The 26,149-nt window shown below is 44.3% G+C and overlaps 1 protein-coding gene across 1 annotated transcript in view; it reads right to left on the bottom strand.

Annotated features, from left to right (window-relative positions):
- Window positions 1–26,149, bottom strand: part of Fgd6 (FYVE, RhoGEF and PH domain containing 6) — a 177,529-nt gene that overhangs the window by 35,357 nt on the left and 116,023 nt on the right. Inside the window, exon 9 of the mRNA XM_045151507.1 lies at window positions 6,239–6,289. Coding sequence (XP_045007442.1) covers window positions 6,239–6,289 — 51 coding nt within the window. The remainder of the gene's footprint in view (window positions 1–6,238; window positions 6,290–26,149) is intronic.

Consider the following 26,149-nt stretch of genomic DNA (forward strand, 5'->3'; position numbering starts at 1 on the left):
TGCAGGCAAAAAGGGAGGGAGTTCAGATGTGGCCCAGGGAAGTACAGCAGACCTTAGTAAGGAAATTACAGGTGGTATTTTGTAAGCTGGGTTATTACCTTCGGGGACAATCTGTCTTACCATTTATGTTAGTGTCCTACCTTTTCTTTTCTTTCTTTCTTTCTTCTTCTTTTTTTTTTTTTGGTGGCCTTGAATTCTTGGTGATCCTCCTGCCTCTGCCTCTGCCTCCCAGGTGCTGGGATCAAAGGTGTGCACCTCCACGCCTGGCTAATTCCACTTCTTGAGACAGACTGAAAAAAAAAATGCCTCAACCACTAAGCCATCCCTGCAGCCCCAAATAATTACTTTAAAATATATATTTTGACTGGGGCTAGAGAGATGGCTCAGCAGCTAAGGCACTGCCTGCAAAGCCTAACTATCCAAGTTCGATTCCCCAGTACCCATGTAAAGCCAGATGCACCAGGGGCACATGCATCTGAAGTTCATTTGCAGTGGCTAAAGGTCCTGGCATGCCCTTTCACTGTACCTCTGTCTCTCTCTGCTTGCAAATAAATAAATAAAAATTTAATTTTTTATTTGTTTGGGAGAGGAAATTAATGGATGTACTATGACCACTGCAAACAAACTCCAGATGCATGTGCCCACTACTTTGTGAATCTGGCTTTACATGGGTACTGGGGAATAGAACTTGGATAGTTAGGCTTTGCAGGCAGTGCCTTAGCTGCTGAGCCATCTCTCTAGCCTCAGTCAAAATATATTTTTTAAAGTAATTATTTGGGGCTGCAGGGATGGCTTAGTGGTTGAGGCATTTTTTTTTTCTCAGTCTGTCTCAAGAAGTGGAATTAGCCAGGCGTGGAGGCGCACACCTTTGATGCCAGCACCTGGGAGGCAGAGGCAGAGGCAGGAGGATCACCAAGAATTCAAGGCCACCAAAAAAAAAAAAAAAAAAAAAAAAAAAAAAGAAAGAAAGAAAGAAAAGGTAGGACACTAACATAAATGGTTAGGTCATAACCGAAGGTCATAACCCAGCTTATAAAATACTGCCTGTAATTTCCATGCTAAGGTCTGCTGTACTTCCCTGGGCCACATCTGAACTCCCTCCCTCTTTGCCTGCATCCCTATTGGGACAGAATCCAGGGCTTCATATTTCTCTAGCTTCTAATTACACTTCTTCTTCTTCCTCTTCTTCTTCTTTTTTTTTTCTGAGGTAGGGTCTTGCTCTAGCCCAGTCTGACGTGGAATTCACTATGCAGACACAGGGTGAATTCACAGCAATCCTCCTACCTTTGCCTCCCAAGCGCTGGGATTAAAGGCGTGCGCCACCACACCCAGCTAGTTTCCTTCCTTTTAATAAATGTTTTTTGTTTTTGTTTGTTGAGGTAGGGACTCACTGTGGTCCAGACTGACCTGGAATTCACTAGGTAGTCTCAGGGTGGCCTCAAACTCATGGCAATTTTCCCATCTCTGCCTCTCAAGTGCTGGGATTAAAGGCGTGCCCCACCACTCCTGAAATATCGTAGCTAAATGGTCTCTGCAACTTGATAAAAGTGTTGTTTTTGAGACTCCTTTGCTGTGTAGACCAGCTGACCTCAAGAGTTCCATCGTCCTGTCTTGGCTTGGACAGTGCTGGGATTCGAGGCATGTGCCACCACACCTGGCAGTCTGCCTTTTGTCTGCCCGTGGAACGGGACTGTGTTCTGTCCCAGGCGCACTGCTGCTGAGGGACTCGGGGCCATGTGTAAAGACAACGATCACTGATCACAAGGTCCACTAGCTTTCAGTGGGGAGAAGGCAGGAAGCTAAGTAGCTTGCAATATCCACAGGCTTAGACCGAGACCCCTTGTGCAAGATGACAGGGGCACTCAGGCAAACTGAAGCAATTTTAAAGGAGAAAACATGCCCTCCCAGACCTTTTGGAAATAACAGTGTTCATCAATGAATTTATGGCTAAAAATTTAAAAAAAGGGGGAGTGCTGGAGTGATGGCTCAGTGGTTAACAGGCTTATCTGCAAAGACTAGGGACCTGAGTTCAATTCCCCAGTACCCACATAAAGCCAGATGCACAAGGTGACACATGTGTCTAGAGTTCAAGTTCATTTGCAGTGGCTGAAAGTCCTGGTGTGCCCTTTCTTTCTTTCTTTCTTTTTTTCTTTCTTTCTTTCTTTCTTTCTTTCTTTCTTTCTCTCCTCCTCCTCCTCCTTCTTTTTTTTTTTTTTTTTTTTTTTAGGTTGGGTCTCACTCTAGCCCAGGCTCAGGTTAGCCTCAAACTCATGGCGATCCTCCTACTTCTGCCTCCCAAGTGCTGGGATTAAAGGCATGCACCACCATGCCCTGCCCATTCTCTTTCTCTCTCTCTCTCTCTCTTCCTTAAACAAATAAATACAATTTTTAGAAAAGGGCTGGAGAGATGGCTTAGCAGATAAGGTACATGCCTGTGAAGCCCAAGGACACAGATTCAATTCTCTAGTACCCACATAAGCCAGATGCACATGTTGGCACATGCATCCGGAGTTCCTTTGCAGGGGATAGAGGCCCTGGCACACCCATTCTGTCTCTCATAAATAAAAATAAGCCAAAATAAACCAAAAGTAAATAAAAACAAAAAAGACAAATTTCTTTTTTTATAGTTTAAAAGTATTTTTTAATATTTTATTTTTACTTATTTCTTTGACAGAGAAAGAGGGAGAGAGAGACAGAGAGAGAACTGGCGTGCCAGGGCCTCCAGCCACTGCAAACGAACTCCAGTCACATGCTCCCCCTTGTGCATCTGGCTAATGTGAGTCCTGAGGAATCAAACCTGGGTCCTTTGACTTTGCAGGCAAACGCCTTAACTGAGACACACAGAGAGAGAATATGAATGGGCGCAACAGGGCCTCCAGCCACTGCAAACGAACTCCAGATGCGTGTGCCCCCTTGTACATCTGGCTTATGTGGGACCTGGTATCTCTAAAGCCATCTGCTTTGCCTTTATTATTCTTCTGTTTGGTTTTGTAGCTCAGGCCAGGCTCTAACTCACTATGTAGCTCCACGTTGATCCTTGTGGCTCTACCTCCAAGAGCTAGGAGTACAGGCATGTGGCCACCACACCTGGCTTATGTGGTGCTGAGATGGAACCCAGGGCTCTGTGCATGCTAGGCAAGTACTCTATTAACTAAGCTGCATCTCCAATCCTGCTATAGTCTTCCTTTCATGGAGAGCGTAGACTTGTCAACTAGACTATATCTTCACTGATGGCATGAAACGCCATTCTGCCTATACGTTTCCTTAGAAAGTGGACTGTGGGCTGGAGAGATGGTTTGGCAGTTAAGATGTTTGCCTGTGAAGCTTGAGGCCTCAGGTTTGACTCCCAGCAATTCAAGTAAGCCAGATGCATGAAGTGACAGGTTGCACATGCGCACAAGGTGGCGCACACGTTGAGCTTGTTTGCAGTGGTAGAAGCCCTGGTGTGCCAGTTCTCTCTCATAAACAAAATGTGAACTAGGGGTACAGTCCAGCGGCTTAGCATGTATCCTTGGATTGATCTCCAGAATCACAGAAAAACAAAACCCAAAACAAAGCTGGGCATGGGGGCACAGGTCTGTAATCCCAGCACTCAGGAGTCATCAAGTTTGAACCACGAGGGGCTACTTAGCATGGCCCTGTTTCAAAACAAAACAAGACAGCAGGTATTGGTAGCATACACCTGTGAACCCAAATCTTGGGAAACTGAAAAACAAGTTTTTGAAGGTAGCCTGTACTACCTGGTGAAACTGTCTCCAAAAAGCAGGTTGGAGGGCTGGAGAGATGGGTCAGGAGTTAAGGAGCTTTCTTTCAAAGACTGACAGCCTGTGTTTGATCCCTTACTACCCATGTAAAGACAAATGCACAAAGTGGTGCCCGTGTCTCGAGTCTGTTTGCAGTAGCAAGAGGCCCTGGTGAGCCGATTCTCTCTCTCCTTGAAAAGAAATTAAAATATTCAAAAATAGGTTTCTTTTAAAAAGCAGGTGGGCGGGCTGGAGAGATGGCTTAGCGGTTAAGTGCTTGCCTGTGAAGCCTAAGGACCCCGGTTCGAGGCTCGGTTCCCCAGGTCCCACGTTAGCCAGATGCACAAGGGGGCGCATGCGTCTGGAGTTCGTTTGCAGTGGCTGGAAGCCCTGGCGCGCCCATTCTCTCTCTCTCCCTCTATCTGTCTTACTCTCTATGTCTGTCGCTCTCAAATAAATAAATAAAAAATGAACAACAACAACAAAAAAGCAGGTGGGCAATAAGGGGTGAACAGGTAGTAAGGATAATATTCCACTATTAAACAGTCCCCAAAATAATATATTATTTTAGACATTACCCTTTTTGTTTTGTTTTAGCTTTCTTTCTTTTCTAAAATATATTTTATTTTATTTATTATTCATTTATTTATTTGACAGAGAAAGAGAGAAAGAGAGTGAGAGAATGATGCACCAGAGCCTCCAGCCACTGCAAAGGAATTCCAGACGCATGCGCCCCCTTGTGCATCTGGCTAACGTGGGTCCTGGGGAATTGAACCTGGGTCCTTTGGCTTTATAGGCAAACGCCTTAACTGCTAAGCCATCCCTCCAGCCCCCTAGTTTTCTTTTATGAGATAGGGTCTCATTCTGTCGTCCAGGATGGTGGGGAACTCCCTATGTGGCCCAGGCTGGCCTCGCATTCCAGGCAGTTCTCCTGTCTCCCACCGTCAAGTACAAATGCGGGTGTGGTTCACTAGTTGTGGCTTAAACTTTATGCCTGACTTGCAACACTTTGTCACTTCATGGACTCAGGCCTTTGAATCTTCGAAGGACCCTACAGATCATCTGCTTTGATCTATGTTTCTGGAAGATGAAGAGATGAATTGCCACCGAATACGCATATGCCATGGGATCGAGCACACAGGAAGAGGCTTCCCCACCAGGCAGGGCCAGGCCCGTGCAGGAGTCTGGCCCTTGTAGATGGGACCATGGCCTTGTACGGCACTGCAGGCCCTCCTGCCTCCAGCATTCCCTTACCATTCACTTAGCTCTACTTTCGTCTGTCTGAAAGGGCTTTGACAAAGTCTTCGTACAGGGTTTCAGTGGGAATGGGAAAGGGTAACAGAGGGTAATGGGGACAAAAATGATCAAAATACATTATAAACATGTATGAAGCTTTCAAAAATAAATTTTTTACACCTTCGTATGAATAAAGTAGAGTTTTATTTTATTTTTTAAATTATTTGACTTATTTATTTGAGAGAGAGAGACACAAAGAGGCAAATACAGGAAGCATGGGTGCTCCAGGGCCTCTAGCCACTGCAATGAACTCCAGACACACATTCTACCTTTTGCAAGTGGCTTATGAGAGTATTGGGGAATTGAACCTGGGTCCTTAGGCTTTCCAGGCAAGTGCCTTCACCGCTAAGCCATCTCTCCAGCCCTAAAATGGAATTTTATATGTAAGTTTGGTTATTGGATATTTTTACTTCCCTGGCCCAAGTAAACATAATATAAAAACTTCTGGCTGGGCGTGGTGGCACACACCTTTAATCCCACCACTCAGGACGCAGAGGTTAAGGCACTTGCCGGCAAAGCCAAAAGACCCAGGTTTGATTCCCCAGTACCATCATAAGCCATATGTTCAAGGTGGAGCATGCATCCAGCTTGTTTGCAGTAGCTAACGGCCCTGGCGTGCTCATTCTCTTTCTTTCTGTCTCTCTCTCTCTGTCTCTCTAATAAATAATTTTAAAAACTCAGCTAGGGCTGGAGAGATGGCTCAGTGGTTAAGCGCTTGCCTGTGAAGCCTAAGGATGCTGTTTTGAGGCTCCATTCCCCAGGACCCAAGTTAGCCATATGCACAAGGAGGCGCATGTGTCTGGAGTTCGTTTGCAGTGGCTGGAAGCCCTGGCGTGCCCATTCTCTCTCTTGCTCTCTGCTTCTTTCTCTCTCTGTTGCTCTCAAATAAATAAAAATAAACAAAAAAATTTAAAAAAAGACCAACTCAGCTGGAGAGATGGTTCAGTGGTTGAGGCACTTGCCTGCAAAGCGTAACGATCAGGGTTCGATTCCCTAGGACCCACCTACAGGCAGATGTAGAAAGTGATGCATGCATCTGGAGTTAAGTTGCAGCAGCTGGAGGCGCTGGCATGCCTGTATTCTCATTTATTCTCATTCTCCCTCTCCCTCTCTCTCTCTCTGCTTGGAAACAAATAAATAAATAAAAATATTACCAAAAAACCCCTTCTGTAACATATGAGTCTGCAAAACATACTTACCCTGAGTGTCTCTGTAATCTCCAGAGTCTTCTAAGAGATTCTTTAGATAATCTAGAAAAGAAACAAATTGTAGTATTCAGAAGATTAAAACACTGATTCCCACCCCAAGCAGTTTTTATTCAGCTTTCTTTTTAGTTCTTCTTGTGCTAACTTTCTAAAAATGTGAAAGAGCAAAGCCCAGAGATCAATTTTAAACCAGGACACAGACTCAGAACTACAAAGACTCCAAGAGGTCTGGCTGGGCGTGGTGGCACACATCTTTAATTCCACCACTCAGGAGGCAGAGGTTAATCTTGATTTAAAAAAAAATTTATTTATTTATTTGAAAGAGGGGTGGTGAGAATGGGCATGCCAGGGCCTCCGGCCACTGCAAATGAACTCCAGATGTGTGCACCCCCTTGTGAATCTGGCTAATGTGGGTCCTGGGGAATCAAAGCTGAGTTCGTTGGCCTTGCAGGCAAACGCCTTAACTACTAAGCCATCCCTCCAGCCCCATCTTGATAATTAAGAAAATTACTATTTATTTATTTGCATGTGTATGTTGCATGTGTGCCTGGGTTTCTTGCCACTGCAATGAACCCAGACTAGCAAGTTTTGCAAGCAACCACCTTTAACTGCTGAGCCATCTTCCCAGTCACATCATCTTGGTCATTTTAAAGACAACAGGTCTTCAGAGCATGATGCCAGACACCTCAGCAACAGGGGGAAGAGTGGGGAGGCAGGAGGACTGAGTGTCAGAGGCCAGCCTGAGGGATACAGTGATACTCTGCTTTAAAAAATATTAATAGGGCTGAAGGGATGGCTTAGCGGTTAAAGCATTTGCCTGCAAAGCCAAAGGACCCAGGTTCGATTCCCCAGGACACACATAAGCCAGATGGAGGCCCTGGTATACTTATTATCTCCCTCTTTCTCTTTTAAATAAATAAATAAATAAAAATATTTTTTAAAAATTAATAAAGGCTAGAAAGATGGCTAAGCTGTTAAGGCACTTGCCTGCAAAGCCAAATGACCCAAGTTCGATTCCCTAGGACTCACACAAGCCAGATGCACAAGGTGGTACATGCATCTGGGATTCATATGCAGTACCTAGAGGCCCTGGCACACCCATTCTCTCTCCCTCCCTCTTTCTCATTATCTGCCTCTTTGTTTCTCTCAAATAAATCAGTAAAGGAAATATTAAAAAAAAAATAAAGCCGGGTGTTGTGGCACACGCCTTTAAACCCAGCACTCGGTAGGAGGATTGTCATGAGTTCAAGGCCACCCTGAGACTACAGAGTAAATTCCAGGTCAGCCTGAACTAGAGTGAGATCCTACCTCAAAAAAAAAAAAAAAAAAAGAAAAAGAAAAAGAAAAAAAATTAATAAGCAGGGCGTGGTGGCGCACACCTTTAATCCCAGCACCTGGGAAGTGAGGATCACTGAAGCCACCTTGAGATTACATGGTGACTCCAAGGTCATCCTGGGCCAGAGTGACACCCTACCTCAAAAAATTATATATATATATATGTATATATATATATATATACACACATACATATATATATACACACACATATATATATATATATACATATATATATATAATTTGGAGAGAGAGTTCAGTAGGTAAAATTATCTAAGCTTGAACCCCAGCATCCATGCAACAAGTCAGCCATAGCACCTGTAACCCCAGCTATGAAGACACAGAGACTACAGGATCTCTGGGGCTCTCCTGTCCTCTAACCTAGCCAAAAAGTGGGGAGCTCCAGGTTCAGTGAGAGATTCTGTTTCAGGGACATAAGGCAGAAGAGCAACACAGGAGTATACTCAACATCTTCCTCTGGCCTCTGCTTGTGTGCACACAGGGCATGAGCGTGCACATGCGCGCGCCCGCGCACACACACACACACACACACACACACACACACACGGGAGAAGGAAAACAAGGACAAGGAATCATACGATTGAGTACATGATCTTACTCAAGTAACACAATTGCTTTGTGCCAGAACTGGAATCCAGGTCTCCAAATGTCCAAGTCAGAATGTTTACCCTAAAATTCATGAAACATCTTAATCTCAAGATCTAGACAAAATTTGAAGGCATTAATATACTGAATGCCCAAGAGACAGATTTGTCAGTGTGAGTATCTATCAATACTCAGAACACCAAATTAACTGTGTTCCAAGTCAGTGGTTTCCAAATACGGACAAATATCCCCCAAGGGGACATTCAGCAATATCAAGATATTTTTGGTTGTCACTACTAGGGGAAAGGGATACTATTGGCATCTAGTGGTTAAAGGGTAGGGGTTATGCTAAAATCCTAGGATACAGCCTCACAACACATAATTTTCTGGGCCTGGAAAGATGTCCCAGTGGTTAAGGCGCTTGCCTGCAAAGCCTAAGGACCCAGGTTCAATTCCCCACTATCCATGTAAAACCAGATGCACAAAGTGGCATGTGCAAATGAATTCCAAACTCATGCACCCCCTTGTGCATCTGGCTTACATGGGTCCTGGGGAATTGAATCGGGGTCCTTAGGCTTCTCAGGCAAATGCCTTAACCACTAAAGCCATTTCACCATCCCAATGAATCTTTTAACTACCAAACAAAGTCTTTAAGTAAAGATCTTAAATTTAAATTTTAATACCAAGGAATGTCACAGCGATTCAAGCACTTACTTCTCTGTTGAGAGATGCTGAATGCCTCCAATGACCTATCCAGTTAATACAAATTCTTTTTTCCTTGAAATTCACCACCCACATTGCGTGGTCCCTAATCTACTTTTCCGAGTCTCTCTCTTGCCATGAGCTAACATGGGCCCTTTGTTCTTGACCAAAAGTTGGTTATGCACAATTCCTTCAGCACTTTTTTTTTAAGTAGAATTTTTTAAAAAAATTTCTCTCTCTTTCTCTCTATCTATCTGCCTCTTTCTCTCTCTCTGTCACTCTTAAATAAATAAAAATGAACAAAACAAAATTTTGTTTTTTTTAAAAAAAGGGCTGGAGAGATGGCTTAGCAGTTAAGCGCTTGCCTGTGAAGCCTAAGGACCCCGGTTCGAGGCTTGATTCCCCAGGACCCATATTAGCCAGATGCACGCGTCTGGAGTTTGTTTGCAGTGGCTGGAGGCCCTGGCGCGCCCATTCTCTCTCTTTCTCTCTCTCTGCCTCTTTCTCTCTCTCTGTCACTCTTAAATAAATAAAAATGAACAAAATTTTTTTTTTAAATTTTGTTCATTTTTATTTATTTATTTGAGAGCAACAGACAGAGAAAGAGGCAGATAAAGAGAGAGTGAGAATGGGCATGCCAGGGCCTCCAGCCACTGCAAATGAACTCCAGACATGTGTGCTCCCTTGTGCATCTGGTTAACTTGGATTCTGGGGAATTGAGCCTCGAACTGGGGTCCTTAAGCTTCACAAGCAAGCGCTTAACCACTAAGCCATCTCTGCAGCCCCAGCACTTTCTTTTTTTACAAAATAAGTTATTTCATTTAGTTACTTGAGAGAGACAGAAAAAGAGGCAGGCAGAGAGTGAAAGAGAAAGAGAGAGAGAATGGGTACACCAGGGCCTCTAGCCACTGCAAATGAACTCTATACACATGCACCACTTTGTGCATCTGGTTTACATGGGTAGTGGGGAATCGAACTGAGGTACTTAGGCGTCAGAGGCAAGTGCTTTAACTGTTCAGCCATCTCTCCAGCCCTTTTCAGCACTCTCCATGTCTCCCTGCTTCCATGCTGCCTGTAGTAACTGACCCCTTACTCCGAATCCCCTCTTCCCTTCATGTAAAATTTGACTCAGATTCTTTGTGAGTGCTTGTGCGCATGCATGTGTGTGATGTTGGGCCTGGAATCCAGGGCTTTGTACATGCTAAGCACGTGGTCTACCACTGGGCTACACAAGATCTCAACTCATGTTCTTCAAGGATCATCTCGCATTCCCCCTCTCCTACAGAACTTTCCATTTGAAAGAACTGTTTCACATTTTTTTTTTTTCGAGGTAGAGTCTCACTCTAGCCCAGGCTGACCTGGAATTCACTATGCCGTCTCAGGGTGGCCTCGAACTCACAGCAATCCTCCCACCTATGAGCCACCACCGCAGGCTTGTTTGCACCTTTTAAGCAAGGCATTTACTCATTTTTTTAAAAATTATTTATTTATTTATTTATTTGAGAGTGACAGACACAGAGAGAAGGACAGATAGAGGGAGAGAGAGAGAATGGGCGCGCCAGGGCTTCCAGCCTCTGCAAACGAACTCCAGACGCGTGCGCCCCCTTGTGCATCTGGCTAACGTGGGACCTGGGGAACTGAGCCTTGAACCGGGGTCCTTAGGCTTCACAGGCAAGCGTTTAACCACTAAGCCATCTCTCCAGCCCCATTTACTCATTTTATGCCTTGAATCATGGTTAGGATCCCTATCTAATCTAATCTAATCTAATCTCAGCTAAGGGCTTTATATACAGGGAACAGTAAGTGCTTAATGAAACTAAAATATTTATTTTTATTTATTTATTTGAGACAGAGAAAGAAAGAGAGAGGAGGAAGGGAGGGAGGGGGAGACAATGAGTGCACCAGGGCTTCCAGCTGCTGCAACTCCAGACGCATGCGCCACCTTGTGCATCTGGCTTATGTGGGTCCTGGGGAATTGAACCTGGGTCCTTTGGCTTTGCAGGCAAGCTCTTTAACTGCTATGCCATCTCTCCAGCCCCCCCCCCATTTTTTTTCTTAATTTATTTTTTAATTAAATACTCCAAAAGATATCCCTAACAAGCAAAAGTAAAGAAAACACAGACTTGATACTAATTATAAATATTGGAATTCAAATACTTAACCCTGAAAATAAAAGGGAGAAGAAGCACTCACTGTATTAGTGCAGTGCTTTTATCCCCTGACACCATGTTTTTCAACATTATATTAACTGTGAATGTTATTGGTGATGTAGATCTAGTAGACAATATATTTAATCCTAAAAACTGTCCTTGGTACTGTTGCAGATGGTATTTCATATGGTTTAACCAATAAGAAATGTTAAAACATTCTAAAAAGAAGAGCTGTGCAGTGAAGACTTTGAGATTGCAATTTCTCTATATTGGAAATCTATAACTAGAAACTAGATAAATAGCAGCAAAATGCAACCTGTTGTTTAAATTAGTTACTAAGCTTAAATAGGAAATCAAAGTTGTAATTTTATATCATTAAAAGTTAATGTCAAACTATATGTATATCATTATTTTCTGAGCTTAATGGAAAAGATGGTTGACTAGAGATAAATGCAGTTATCTGTGTTGGAATTTGTTTTGGACCAGAAAGCACACAGATTAATGAAATACCCTTAGTATTCATCAGTTCAGAACTATTAGTTCATTAGTTTAGGACTATTCTGGCATATGCCCTAACTTGACATGGCAAGTTCGAGGCCAGCAGGACCTACGAGGTTCATCTAAGAGGTGCAGGGGCACGTAGTGTGAAGAACAGACACGATGATGAGAATTCGTTTTGGTACAGGGCAGAGAGTATACTCAAGAAGCAGAGTCCCAGGAAACTGAGAGACGTACTGCTCATAGCACCAGGAAGCCGCAGAGGCTGGGTGCAGGAACAGACAGACCTAAAACATTTTTTTTAAGATAGTGAATAAACTTAAGTCTTTGCAGGTGCTCTACCTCTGAGCTGTTCTCCACTCCTCCAACATCTGCTTTAGAGACAGAATTGGGTCTTAGTTTATATAAAAGGTAAATAAAGGCTAAAACCAATCCCAATGCCAGGAGTCCAGAAAATGGAAAGATGAAAGGCCTGTTTGAAGAATGAATGCATTGACAGGGGTAATCTCTATTTACCGATATGATGGAACAGACACAATTTCACCCTGCAGATTTATGATGCCATGTTCAAAGGACAGAGGAAACTTGGTGCCAGGTTTCCAAATGTAATAGCAATAACAATGCAATCATGATACCATTTTGTTGTTGCGACAAAATACCTGAAAAAACTTTGTTTATGGGCTGGAGCGATGGCTTAATGGTTAGGGTGCTTGCCTGCAAAGCCTAAGGACCTAAGTTTGATTCTCCAGGACCCACATAAGCCAGATGCACAAAGTGGCACATATGTCTGGAGTTCGTTTGCAGTGGCCAGACATCCTGGTGAGCTCATTCTTTCTATCGGTTCCCCCTCAAATAAATAAATAAATAAATATTTTTTTTTATTTGTTTATTTGAGAGCGACAGACACAGACAGAAAGACAGATAGAGGGAGAGAGAGAGAGAATGGGCGTGCCAGGGCTTCCAGCCTCTGCAAACGAACTCCAGACGCGTGCGCCCCCTTGTGCATCTGGCTAATGTGGGACCTGGGGAACCGAGCCTCGAACCGGGGTCCTTAGGCTTCACAGGCAAGCGCTTAACCACTAAGCCATCTCTCCAGCCCAATAAATAAATATTTTAAAAAATTGAAATCTTTAAAAAAATGGTTTATGGAAGCAAGGGTTTATTTCAGCTTACAGTCCCAGGTTAGCAGCCTCATGGCAGGAAAGGTACAGACACAGGAGCTTGAGGCAGCTGGTTTGATTCAGTGCACATTGAGGAAGCAAAGTGATGAATGCTGCTGCCCAGCTGTATTTTTTTTTAATTTTATTTATTTATTTGAGGGGGGGGGAGAGAGAGAGGGAATGAATGGATGTGCCAGGGCCTCCAGCCACTGCAAATGAACTCCAGATGCATGCGCCCCCTTGTGCATCTGCCTAATGTGGGTCGTGGGGAATTGAACCAGAGTCCTTTCGCTTTGCACGCAAACTCCTTAACCGCCATCCCTCTAGCCCCCAGCTGTATGTTTACACAGTCCAGGACCCCAGCCCATGGAATGGTGATGCAAGTGTGAAGATTAGAGAACAACTTTCAGGTTGGTCCTCACTTCCACCCTGATTTGAGGCAGGGTCTCTTATTGTCATCACCACACCACGCCTTCCAGAAGTCTCCTGACTCAGTCTCTCTGTTCTGGCTGGAGGCACATGGGGATTACAGAAGTCTGCCACAGTTTTCGGATTTCACATGGTGTCTGGAGATCAGAACTGTGGTACTCAGAGTTGCATAGCAAGTGTTTTATCCACAGAGACATTTTCCCAGCCCCAAATTACCCTTCTTCTTTTTTTAAAAAAATTTTCATTTATTTATTTGAGAGAGGGAAAGAAAGAAAGAAAGAAAGAAAGAAAGAAAGAAAGAAAGAAAGAAAGAAAGAAAGAAAGAAAGAAGGAAAGAGAATGTGCATGCCAGGGCCTTCAGCCACTGCAAACAAACTTCAGACACACATGCCACCTTGTGCATCTGGCTTACATGGGTTCTGGAGAATTGAACCTGGGTCCTTTGGTTTTGCAGGCAAGTGTCTTAACCACTAAGCCATTTCTCTAGCCTCAAATTACCCTTCTTAAAGATGTTCCAAATGCCTAAGTTATCACAAATCAAAAACAATTTCCCTTAAGCTTTCGGTTCACTAGAAGAATGGACAGGAACCCAGGTTTACTTAACTATGAGATTCATGGCAAGTTCCTTTTGTCTCAACTCTTGTAGTTTTATACAGAAGTATACTCATGCAAACAGAGATATTTCAATACTCCCAACAGAGCTCCCTAGAAGATGTCTATAGTAGGAAATCCTGACCTTAGAATCATTTGGCTGACTCTGAAAGCTTCTAAATTACATAATCATCATCATCATCATCATCATTCCTTTTTTTGAGGCAAGCCCAACAGACTGGCCTTTTCTTATGAGAGAGAGAGTGAGAGCAAGAGGGAACTGGCGCATCAGGGCCTCTAGCCACTGTAATCAAAGTCCAGAAGCGGGCCACCTTGTGTGCATGTGCAACCTTGCTCATATGTCACCTTGTGCATCTGGCTTATGTGGGATCTGGGCACACAACCATGGGTCCTTAGGCTTTGAAGGCAAGTGCCTTAACTGCTAAGCCATCTCTCCAGCCCCTTATAAGCCTTTAAAAGTGCAATTTAGGGGCTGGTGAGATGGCTTAGCAGTTAAAATGCTTGCCTGAAAAGCCTAAGGACCCAGGTTCGATTCCCCAGAACCCATGTGAGCCAGATGAGCATGGCAGTTTGTTTGTCATGGCTAGAGGCACTGGTGTGTCCATGCTTTCTTCTCTCTCTCTGATAAATAACAATAAAATATTTCTTTAGAAAATCTGGGTGTGGGCTGGAGAGATGGCTTCGTGGTTAAGGTGCTTGCCTGTGAAGCCAAAGGACTTTGGTTCAATTCCCCAGGACCCATGTAAGCCAGATGCACAAGGTGGCGCATGCATCTGGAGTTCATCTGCAGTGGCTGAAAGCCCTGGTGCGCCCATTTTTTCCCTCTTTCTCTCTTTCCTGCTCTCAAATAAATAAGTAAAAAAGCTGGGTGTGAGCCAGGCATGATGGCACAGGCTTTTAATCCCAGCACTTGGGAGACAGAGGTAGGAAGATCGAGGCCACCCTGACACTACATAATGAATTCCAGGTCAGCCCGAGCTGGTGAGACCCTACCTTGAAAAACAAACAACCAAACAAAATCTGGGTGTGGCAGCAGCATTTGGGAGGCAGAGGTAGGAGGATCACCATGAGTTCGAGGCTACCCTGAGACTACATAGTGAATTTCAGGTCGGCATGGACTACAGTGAGACTCTGTTAAAAAACAAAACAAAACAAAACAGGTTTACAAGATTGTAGATAAAACTTAAGAGAAGGAAGAAATTCAAAGCTGCTGCTTAAGAAGCTTGAGTGGGTTTCCCAGAAATGAGGAAGCCCAGAGCTCAAGCCAAGGAAAGAAGAGAGAATATATAGTCTTTGCCCACGAGAAGGCTCAGAGTGTAGGCAGCTCCTGTCCCTGAAGGCAAGAGCCGGGCAAAGCCCTTAAATTGCATTCTTACTTGGTTAGTTGGTTGGTTTTGGCTCGTGTTCACACTAGGCTGCTGGCCTGCCGACCTGAACTTTTAGGAATGGGTTTGAATGCACCGAGCAGCAAAGAAGCTGGTATTAATGAAGGAGGAGGTGGAGTTAAGGTGGGCCTCTCTCTTCAGGACATGTGCTTACAGCATATCCTTGTGAGAACCTTTACCTTTTCAAGGAAGACCAGAGCATCACCTGCTCAGGCTGGGAGTCAGCCAGAGCCCCAGGGCTGCGTGACGGGATGACGGGCTGAGCCTGAGTCAGGTGGGAGAAACACTGAAACCGCCAGCTGCCCTGTGACTGGCTCTGCCCAGGGTGAAACCAGGAAGGGAAACCAGACAGACATGCCTGCATGCCCGGGCATTCCCACCTGGGACCAGGCCTCCGTGCAAGCTTTCCTGGTGAGGACAGGGGAAACAGTTATTCCAGTTCGCTACATTAGATTTGTAGTACCAGGATTCTCTACCTCTGTCTAAACACATAAATTGTCTGAAACAACACGACTACAAATGTCTCAATGTCACTGAGATTACTTTGTTAATGCAAGAAAGAAGAAAAAGGGCTGGAGAGATGGCTTAGTGGTTAAGCTCTTGCCTGTGAAGCCTAAGGATCCCAGTTTCAGGCTCGATTCCCCAGGACCCACATTAGCCAGATGCACAAGGGGGCGCACGCATCTGGAGTTCATTTGCAGGGGCTGGAGGCCCTGGCGTGCCCATTCTATCTCTCTCTCTCTCTCTCTCTCTGCCTCTTTTTCTCTGTCATTCTCTACTAAATAAATAAAAATGAACAAAAAATTTAAAAAAAAAAAAGAAAGAAGAAAAGAGCCAGGTATGGTGGCACGCTCTTATAATCCCAGAACTTGAGGGATAGAAGCAGGACTTTGAGGCCAACCTGGGGCATATGAGATTCCATTACAAAAAAATAAAGCCAGGACTGGTGGCATATGCCTTTCATTCTAGCACTTGGGAGGCAGAGGTAACAGGATCACTGTCAGTTCGAGGCCAGCCTGGAACTACAGAATAATTTCCAGGTGAGCCTGGGCTACAGAGAGACCCTACCTAGAAAAACAAAACTAAATAAATAAATCAAATCAAATCAAAAGGGGAAAAGAAGCCAGGCCTGGTAGTACACGCCTTTGATCCCAGCACTAGGGAGGTAGAGGTAGAAGGATCACTGTGAGTTCAAGGCCAGCCTGGGATTACAGAGTGAGTTCCAGGTCAGCCTGGGCTAACGTAACTCCCTACTTTGAAAAAAAACCCCCAAAACAGAAATAAATAAATAAGTAAATGGAAAGGAAAAGAATAGTGTGTGGATACCACAAAAATGCATGCTTGGAGCCAGGCATGGTGGCGCACGCCTTTAATCCCAGCACTCGGGAGACAGAGGTAGGAGGATCACCATGAGTTTGAGGCCACCCTGAGACTACATAGGGAATTCCAGGTCAGCCTGAGCTAGAGTGAGACCCTACCTTGAAAAACCAAAAATAAAATAAAATAAAATAAATGCATGCTTGGACCACCAGGTGGCATCATTGATTAATACAAGTTAATTAACTCCTGATCATTATGATCCCCAAACATTATCTGGTAACACAAAATTAACTGAAATGCACCATGTACAACCCCTGGAAATACGCAGATGACCTGCATTGGATGAAAGGATGGGGGCCCTCAGTACTGCGCCTCGTTAGAGGCCTATTTTCCACATGAGAACTCCGGGTACGCCTCCCCACTCCTTGGTTGCATAATCAACATTGACCAACTCAAAACAGAAACTACTCAGAAGTACACAGCTAACCCCTACTGAACCTTAGTCATGAGAGGGTGTCTGGGACTTTCTGCCTCAGCAACCAGATTCCTAGACTGTGTGCTGGGAATAGCTGGTGACAGAGCACAAAGGAAATGAGCATAAAGGAGGAGTGACATTCCAGAGCCAAGTGTTTGGAACAGTAGGACATGTCTTGCTTTGCATGAATTATTCAGGTTTCTTCTTTCTTCCGGAAACCTGTAGTGAGCTTAGCAAGATACAAAGAATTATGGGAGTCTGAAAAAAATAATGTGTGTAGGCATTAAGCCTATTCTAATAAAGTTTCAAATTTTGAAACATGCCCTTTCTCTCGCTCTTTTTTTTTTTTTTTTTTAGTATTTTTATATATTTATTTGCAAGCACAGAGACAGAAGACATAGAGATAAGAGATGACGGGGGGGGGGGCAGGGAGAGGGGCATACCAGGCAGGCCTCCTGCCAATGCAAATGAACTCCAGATGCATGTGCCACTTTGCACATCTGGCTTTATGTGAGTACTGGGGAATGGAACCCAGGCCATCAGACTCTGCAAGCAAGGGGCTTCAACGCTGAGCCATCTCTCTAGCCATATAACTTCGGTTTTGTTTTTCAAGGTAGGGTCTCGTGCTAGCCCAGACTAACCTGGAATTCACTATGCAGTCTCAGGGGTGCCTCAAACTCATGGAGATCCTTCTACCTCTGTCTCCCAAGTGCTGGAATCAAAGCCATATACCACCACGCCTGGCTAATATAGCAAACTGGTTTTTGTTGTTTTGTTTTTTGGTTTTGTCTCACTCTATTCCAAGCTGTCTGTAGTCCCAGACCAGCCTCAGACTCACTGTGATCCTTCCTACCTCTGAGTGCTGAAATTAAAGACATGTGCCACTACAGTAGGCTAGCTTTTTTTGTTTTTTTTTTTTGAGGCAGGGTTTCTCTAGCCCAGGCAGACCTGGAATTCACTATGTCGCCTCAGGGTGGCCTTGAACTCAGTGATCCTCCTACCTCAGCTTCCGGAGTGCTGGTATTAAAGGCGTGCACCACCATGCATGAGGTTACCTGCACCCGATGGGCCCATATACAGTCATGGATGGGGAAGAAGATCACAAGCCCTCACCCCTCCCTGAAGATTTATAGGCAGTTAACAGCTGCTAAAGAGGAGAGGGTGACAAGGCCACATCACTGCCTGAAGAGCTATTTCTTGGCAATTAATAGTTGCTAGCGATGGTGGTTTGACTCAGGTGTCCCCCATAAACTTAGGTGTTCTGAATGCAAGGCTCTAGGCTGATAGAGATTTGGGGATTAACACCTCCCGGAAGCAGAGTATTGTTGGGGGTGGGCTTATAGCCAGCTTTCTCTTGCCAGTGTCTGGCACACTCTCCTGTTGCTATTTGCCCACCTTCTGCTCATGCCATCGTTTTCCCTTGCCATCATGGAGCTTCCCTTCAAGGCTGTAAACCAAAATAAACCCTTTTTCCCCCTCAAACTTCTTGGTCAGGTGTTTTCTGCCAGTAATGCAAACCTGACTGCAACACTGGGGGACAGAGACATTTAAAAGTATTTTATTCATTCATTCATTCATTCATTCATTCATTCATTAATGAGTGAGAGACAGAATGGATATGCCAAGGCCTCCAGCTATTGCAAATGAACTCCAGACACATGCGCCACCTTGTGCATCTGACTTAAGTGAGTACTGGGGAACTGAACCTGGGTCCTTCGGCTTCTTTTCAGCCCTAAAGAGACATTTTCTTCAGTGGTCTAGCCACTAACAAGTTGCTCATGCTCTGACGAATAAACCCCTCAGCCGGTTTCCCCTTAAGCAAACCCTAATAGACTCATTATTTACACAAACCAAACAAACAATTTCCTTCTTTTTTCTAAATGCTTGATTTGACTTTGTAGTGTGGAGGGTTTCTTATGTCCCCTTATCTCCTGTGCCGACCAGATACCACAGATCCTATGTTATAAAAAAAATCCTAGGTCTTGAAAGTTAACAGTTGGATAAATGGTGTAATCATTTTAATTATAAGCACAAACCTCACTACCTTGATATGTTTTAAAATTCTTTTTCTTGGGCTGGAGAGATGGCTTAGCGGTTAAGCGCTTGCCTGTGAAGCCTAAGGACCCTGGTTCGAGGCTCGGTTCCCCAGGTCCCACGTTAGCCAGATGCACAAGGGGGCGCACACGTCTGGAGTTCGTTTGCAGAGGCTGGAAGCCCTGGCGTGCCCATTCTCTCTCTCTCCCTCTATCTGTCTTTCTCTCTGTGTCTGTCGCTCTCAAATAAATAAATAAATAAATAAATAAATTAATTAAAAAATATTTAAAACAATTCTTTTTCTTATTGACAAGTTCCATAATTATAGACAATAAATCATGATAATTCTCTCCCTTCCCCCACTTTCCCCTTTAGAATTCCACTCTCCATCATATCCCCTCCTCCTTTTTTTTTTTTTGGTTTTTCAAGACAGGTTCTTGCTCTAGCCCAGGCTGACTTGGAATTCACTGTGTAATATCAGGGTGACCTCGAACTCCTGGCGATCCTCCTACCTCTGCCTCCCAAGTGCTGGGATTAAAGGCGTGCGCCACCACATCCGGCTTTCCCTCTTCCTCTTAATCAGTCTCTCTCTCCCTCTCTCTCTTTCTATTTTGTTTTTTTTCTTTTTGATTTTCTGAGGTAGGGTCTCACTCTAGCTCAGGCTGACCTGGAATTCACTATGGAGTCTCAGGTGGCCTCGAACTCACAGCCATCCTCCTACCTCTGCCTCCCAAGTGCTAGGATTAAAGGCGTGCGCCACCACACACGGCTTCTCTTTTATTTTGATGTCATCATCTTTTCCTCCTATTATACTGGCTATTTGTCCATTCTCAAAATAAGGACTAAAGTTCTCACAAAAGCATTGTATCTGCTGCATGTACTTGGAGCAAGGCTGGATGGACAGGTAATACGCCTGTGATGGCAGAGAGAAGACATGCTGCAGGATTACACCAAGCCACCCTAGGCTGCCGTTAGCCCTTTAAAAGACACTTACTGCCCACCTCTGTGTCTGACCTAACATCCTGGTGACTACCAGTTGATCAGGAATGTGCAAACAGACCCCCAACTTCCACCAACCCAAAGGCTAAGAATATCAGCCAACGGCATCTGAGGACTGTGGTGGAGATTTCCCTGCTTTATGGTCACCCACCCACCTGATGGTCAGCCAGGGTATTTGAAAAGTGCCTTGATTTATGATTTTCCTTTGTCCTGTAACTATAAAATCTTCGCGGGGGCTGGAGAGATGGCTTAGTGGTTAAGTGCTTGCCTGTGAAGTCTAAGGACCCTGGTTCGAGGCTCGATTCCCCAGGACCCACGTAAGCCAGATGCACAAGGAGGTGCATGCATATGGAGTTCGTCTGCACTGGCTGGAGACCCTGGAGCGCCCATTCTCTTTCTATCTGCCTCTTTCTCTCTCTGTCCTGTCGCTCTCAAATAAATAAAAATAAGCAAAAATAAATAAATAAATAAAACCAAAAAACCGTCGCAGAATTGTTAGCACATTGGAACATGGATTTGAGGCAACCTAAATCTGTCTTCCCAGGCCATGGTCACTCACATTTGGCTCCAGAATAAACTATCTCTTATCCCCTTTGAGGTGAGAGCTGTGTCTTTTGCATCAACAAAATTATTTCCCTGAGGTCACTAAAAGATGTACTTTAGAGCTAGAGAGATGGCTTTAGCAGTTAAGCACTTGCCTGTGAAGCCTAAGGACCCCAGTTCGAGGCTCTCTTTCCCAGGACCCACGTTAGCCAGATGCACAAGGGGGCGCATGCGTCTGGAGTTCATTTGCAGTGGCTGGAGGCCCTGGCGTGGCCATCCTCTCTCTCTCTCTGCCTTTCTCTCTGTGTCTGTCGCTCTCTAATAGATAAATAAAAAAATGAACAAAAAAAGTACTTCGTGTTTTACTTTCATTGATGTTTGTTTGGGGGCAGAGTCTCAAAAGACTGGCCTAAGATTCAAAAGACTTTGAACTCCTGATCCTCCTGCCTCCACCGCCCATATTCCTGGCTTCCTGAGTGCTGGGATCGTAGGAGTGGGCTACCCCGACTGGCTTGTTTGCTGAATTTATGGTGGATTAAATGATACTCCACAGTTACAGCTTCTTGCTTCAGATTTCACTAAGCAGTTGAGATGAGGTGTGGAAGGTTTCATTACTATTTAAAAAGTGTTGTGGCCTCTCTTTTCAAATGCCGGTTCAATTCCAGTCCCTAAAGATGTAGCCCAGGCCCAGGGTTGCCTTGTAGGTGTTGCTTGCTTTAATTAGAAAAAGGGACCTCTCTGAGCTGTCAGTGTGTAGACCCACGGCTTAGAAAGCAAGCAATACCTTTCTGTGAATTATAAACGGCTCCTGCCTTTGGCTAATGGGGCCTCTTACCAGGACATAAACTATGGTCACAGAGGGCCGGTTTCACTTGGACCTAGTAGTGAGGTGGCCTAAGAGGACTCATGAACCAAACCTGACTCTATACTTAGCCTTTGCTAATTTTGTTTGTTTGTTTTTACAAGGTAGGGTCTCGCTCTAGCCCAGGAAGACCTGAAATTCACTATGCAGTCTCAGGCTGGCTTTGAACTCGCAGCAATCCTCCTACCTCTGCCTCCTGAGTGCTGGGATTAAAGGCCTGGGCCACCACACCAGGCTCCTTTGATGAAAGTTTATAGCCTGTTTTACAAAGGACAGAACCTTCCCTGGGACTTTTTTTTTAAGAGTGGCTAGGCATATCCAGAATGCCCTCAGATAAGTCAAACCACAGGAAGTCTCCCAACAAAAATAAACATCTATTATGTGGACTTAAGTCAAGCCTCCTTTTCTTAGTGGACACATTTTCTAATCGTTAAAGCTGCCAGTTTATCAAGTGAGACTCTTAAGTGTACAGAAATGGCCTTGGCACAGTTAACTCACACTTAAGTGTACAGAAACTCTTACCCAATACTTGTCCCCACTCTATCAACAAAGAGCACATCTAGGCTTACGGAAATGGGTGTGTCTTGCTCTCCAACAGCCAAGTGAAGCTCAAAGCAGATCCATGCAGCAGAGCGTGCAAGGGTAACTGAATCTCAGTGAGCTCTCCAACTGGAAGAGCTCCGGATTCTGTCAAAAACTGTGAAAGAAACTCTAGCAACAAATTCAGCCCATTAGATCTTTGCCAAGACAAGTCCCAGCAATAGAAGCTTTTGGCTATTTGCTGGGAATCTGGGTCAAAAACTGCACTCAGAATTGGGGAGAGAATGGCTTTTAGCAATGTCCCCGGGTAGAATTGCCTTGGAGGGACAAAAACAAGCAAACCACCAAATAAGCCCCGTTTCACTAACCTTACGTGAAAAGCAAAACTGTACCATGAACACTGGCAGAAAACCCTGTAAGTACTAACAATCCCTGTGTCCTTGTGACACTAGCAGCATGGAGATCACAGCCATTGTTACAGAAATTGATAGATGGGCTTGGGGCTGGAGAGATGGCTTAATGGTTAAGGCGCTTGCCTATGAAGCCTAAGGATGCAGGTTCTATTCCCTAGTACCCACATACGCCAGATACACAAGGTGGCACATATGTCTCAAAGTCATGGGAATTATTAGATCCACCACTAGGTCTGCTTATTTATTTTATCCAGTAGTCAAGAAGCATATGCTGTCAAATGGGGCAGCATAGCCCTGTCATCCCAGACTCTGAGAGGTGGCTGCAGGAGGATCAGATATTAAAGGTCATTCTTGGCCATGAGTTCCAGGCTAGCCTCTACTACATGAGATTCTGTCTAAAAAGACAAAAAAGGAGACAGAAATTACCCAACTGAGACTTGACAGGAGCTTTGCCTTCCTTCCTTCTTTAAAGCTCTGTAAGACACTATGATTAAATCTTTCTAAACTTAAAAATAAATAAGCTGGGTGTGGCAACTCACACCCAGTCCTTGGGAGAGTGAGGCAGGAGGATCTCTATGAGTTTAAGGCCAGCCTGGGCTACGGTGTGAGTTCTAGATCAGCATGGGCTAGAGTGAAACCCTGCCTCAAAAACAAAAAGCATAATGGAACATGCAGGAGCCATAGATCGTTGCTAGAAAATTTCAGTGCCAAGGATGGGATACCTTTCAGTGTGGTGTTGGCCAGGGAGGTCCCTGATGCCCTCAAAACATTATAGGTCATTGCCAAGGCCCTTGGTATCACACCAGGAATAGATGGTAAGACCCAATTGCTGAAGACTTCACATACTTGGGCTGCAAGGCCACTGAGAAATCCTGCTGGAACTGAGCTGATAACCTCCTCCATGTAGACCAGCTGACAGAAAGCTAGAAGCTATGAGAGAAATTACAAGTGAGGATACTCAACAGTGGACACTGCAAGCCTTATATTTGGCCAACCAGGCCAATGAGCCAACGGGTGCAATAGTGGCATGTCTGTCATGGTGGAAACCAACTGCCCTCTAATTGGACTGGAGGTCTGCTCCACAGGAGGGAATAGATACCTGATACTGAAACTTAAAACAAGGGTAGTCATGAGCCCTAGGGGTATAACATCTGCTGCTGTCTGGCTAAATGTAAATACCATGCCTACCAAACTCTCAGTAAGCACTTCTCTTAATGTTCATACCCTTATATTAATACTACTTTCACTTTTGGTAGAGAATCTTCTTTTCTGATGGCAGTGACCTTGGGATAACTCAGAAGGCATCAAGGTGCTGGAAAGAAGTGACAGGAGTGCTCAGCACTGCAATATCTCTATCACACCTTCCAAGGCTAAGGATCTAATGTGGAAGAGGTGGCGGAAAGAATGTAAGAGCCAAAGGAAGGGTAGGACTCCTTACAACGTGCTCCCCCAGACACAAAAAGGCCTGGATATCCATGACCTCACAGTGCCTGACACTACCTACACAAGACCATCATAATAGGAGGAAAAGATCATAACATTAAAATAAAAGAGAGACTGATTGAGATGTGGAGGGAATATGATGGAAAATGGAGTTTCAAAGGGGAAAGTGGGGGGGGGGAGAGAGGGTATTACCATGGGATATTGTTTATAACCATGGAAGTTGTTAATAAAAAACAAAATTGAAAGGAAAAAAAAAAAAAGAAAATGGGCTACAGAGATTGCTCAGTGGTTAAGTTGCTCACCTGCAAACCCTAAGGACCCAGATTCGATACTCTGGTACCCATGTAAAGTCAGATGAGCAAGGTGGTCCATGTGTCTGGAGTTCATTTATAGTGGTTAGAGGCCCTGGTATACCATTCTCTCTCAAATAAGTAAATATTTAAGCCAGGCATGGTGGTACATGCTTTTAATCTCAGCACTTGGGAGGCATGGTAGGAGGATTGCTTTGAGACTACATAGTGAAATCCAGGTCAGCCTGGGATAGAACAAGACTCTGCTTCAGAAAACCAAAATATCTATATCTCCATATATATTATTTTTATTTATTTATTTATTGGGTTTTTCAAGGTAGGGTCTCACTCTAGCCCAGGCTGACCTGGAATCCACTATGGAGTCTCAGGGTGGCCTCGAACTCACGGTGATCCTCCTACCTCTGCCTCTTGAGTGCTGGGATTAAAGGCATGCACCATCATGCCTGGTGCTATTTATTTATTTGAGAGAGTGAAAGAGGCAGATTAGGAGAGAGGCCAGCCTGGGCTATGATTTGAGTTTTAGATCAGCCTGGGCTAGAGTGAGACCCTGCCTCAAAAACCTAAAGCATGCCCCCAAAACATTATAGGCCATTGCCGAGGCCCTTGGTTTCCCACCAGGAATACATGGTAAGACCCTGTTACTGAAGACTTCACATACTTGGGCTGCAAGGCCACTGAGAAATCCTGCTGGAGCTGAGCTGATAACCTCCCCATGTAGACCAGCTAACAGAAAGCTGGAAGAAGCCCTTCTACATGTAGTTCAATGGGAGAAAGAGATACCACCAGTGAAGATACTCAACAGTGGACACTGCAAGCCTTATAATTGGCCAGTCATCCCAAATGAGCCAACAGGTGCAATAGTGGCATGTCTGTCCTGGTGAAAACCAACTGCCTTCCAATTGGACTGGAAGCCCACTCCATGGGGGGAAACATCCCTGATACTGAAAACTTAAAACAGGGGTAGTCATGAGCCCTAGGGGTGTAATATCTGCTGATGTCTGGAAAAATGTATATACTATGCTTATCAAACTGCCCAGTAAGCATTTCTCTTAATATTTATACCCTTATATTAATGCTACTCTCACTTTGGGTAGAGGATCTTCTCTTTTCAGATGGCAGTGACTTTGAAATGACTCAGAAGGTATCACAGTGCTGGAAAGAAGTGACTGGAATACTGAGTAACATCTCGATCACACCTTCCAAGGCTCAGGGTCTAATGTGGGAGAGGTGGCAGAAAGAATGTAAGAGCCAAAGGAAGGGTAGGACTCCATACAACATGCTCCCTCCAGACATAAAATGGCCTGGATATCCATGACCTCATAGTGCCTGACACTACCTACACAAGACCATCATAAGAGGAGGAAAAGACCATGACATCAAAATAAAAGAGAGACTGATTGAGATGGGGAGGGGATATGATGAAGAATGGAATTTCAAAGGGGAAAGTGGGGGGCGGTATTACCATGGGATACTTTTTATAATCATGGAAAATATTAATAAAAATTGAAAAAAAAAACCTAAAGCAAGTGGGATTGGAGATATTGCTTAGTGGTTAAGGTACTTGTTTGCAAAGTCTAAAAACCTACAAAGGACCCAGGTTCGATTCTCCAGTACCCACAAGCCAGATGCACAAGATGGCGCATGTATCTGGAGTTTGTTTAAAGCAGTTCGAGGCCCTGGCATGCCCATTCTCTCTCTTTCTATCTGCTTCTTTTTCTATCTCTCTCAAATAAGTAATATAGATAGATGGATAGATAGATAGATAGACAGATTTTAATCTTTTAAAAATTAGAAAACAAAAAGACCCTAAATAAATAAATCAATAAGTGTGCTTACCTCTTAGGTCCTAGTCTTTTTATAGGATCAAAATATTTCCCAGACATAATTTATTTAATAGTATGTTTATAAATACCTCCTTCATAACTGTAATTAAATATGAATTATACAAACCAGATGTAATGGCACAACTTGTAATTGTAGCACTCATGAGGCAGAGGCCTGAGGATTAGAAATTCAAGGTCATCCTTAGGAGTGTAAGGTCAGATTGGGCTACAAGAGGTCTATTCTTTTTTTTTTTTTTTAATTTTT

The sequence above is a fragment of the Jaculus jaculus genome, chromosome 6 (genome assembly GCF_020740685.1).
Source record: "Jaculus jaculus isolate mJacJac1 chromosome 6, mJacJac1.mat.Y.cur, whole genome shotgun sequence".
NCBI classification, from domain to species: Eukaryota; Metazoa; Chordata; class Mammalia; order Rodentia; family Dipodidae; genus Jaculus; species Jaculus jaculus.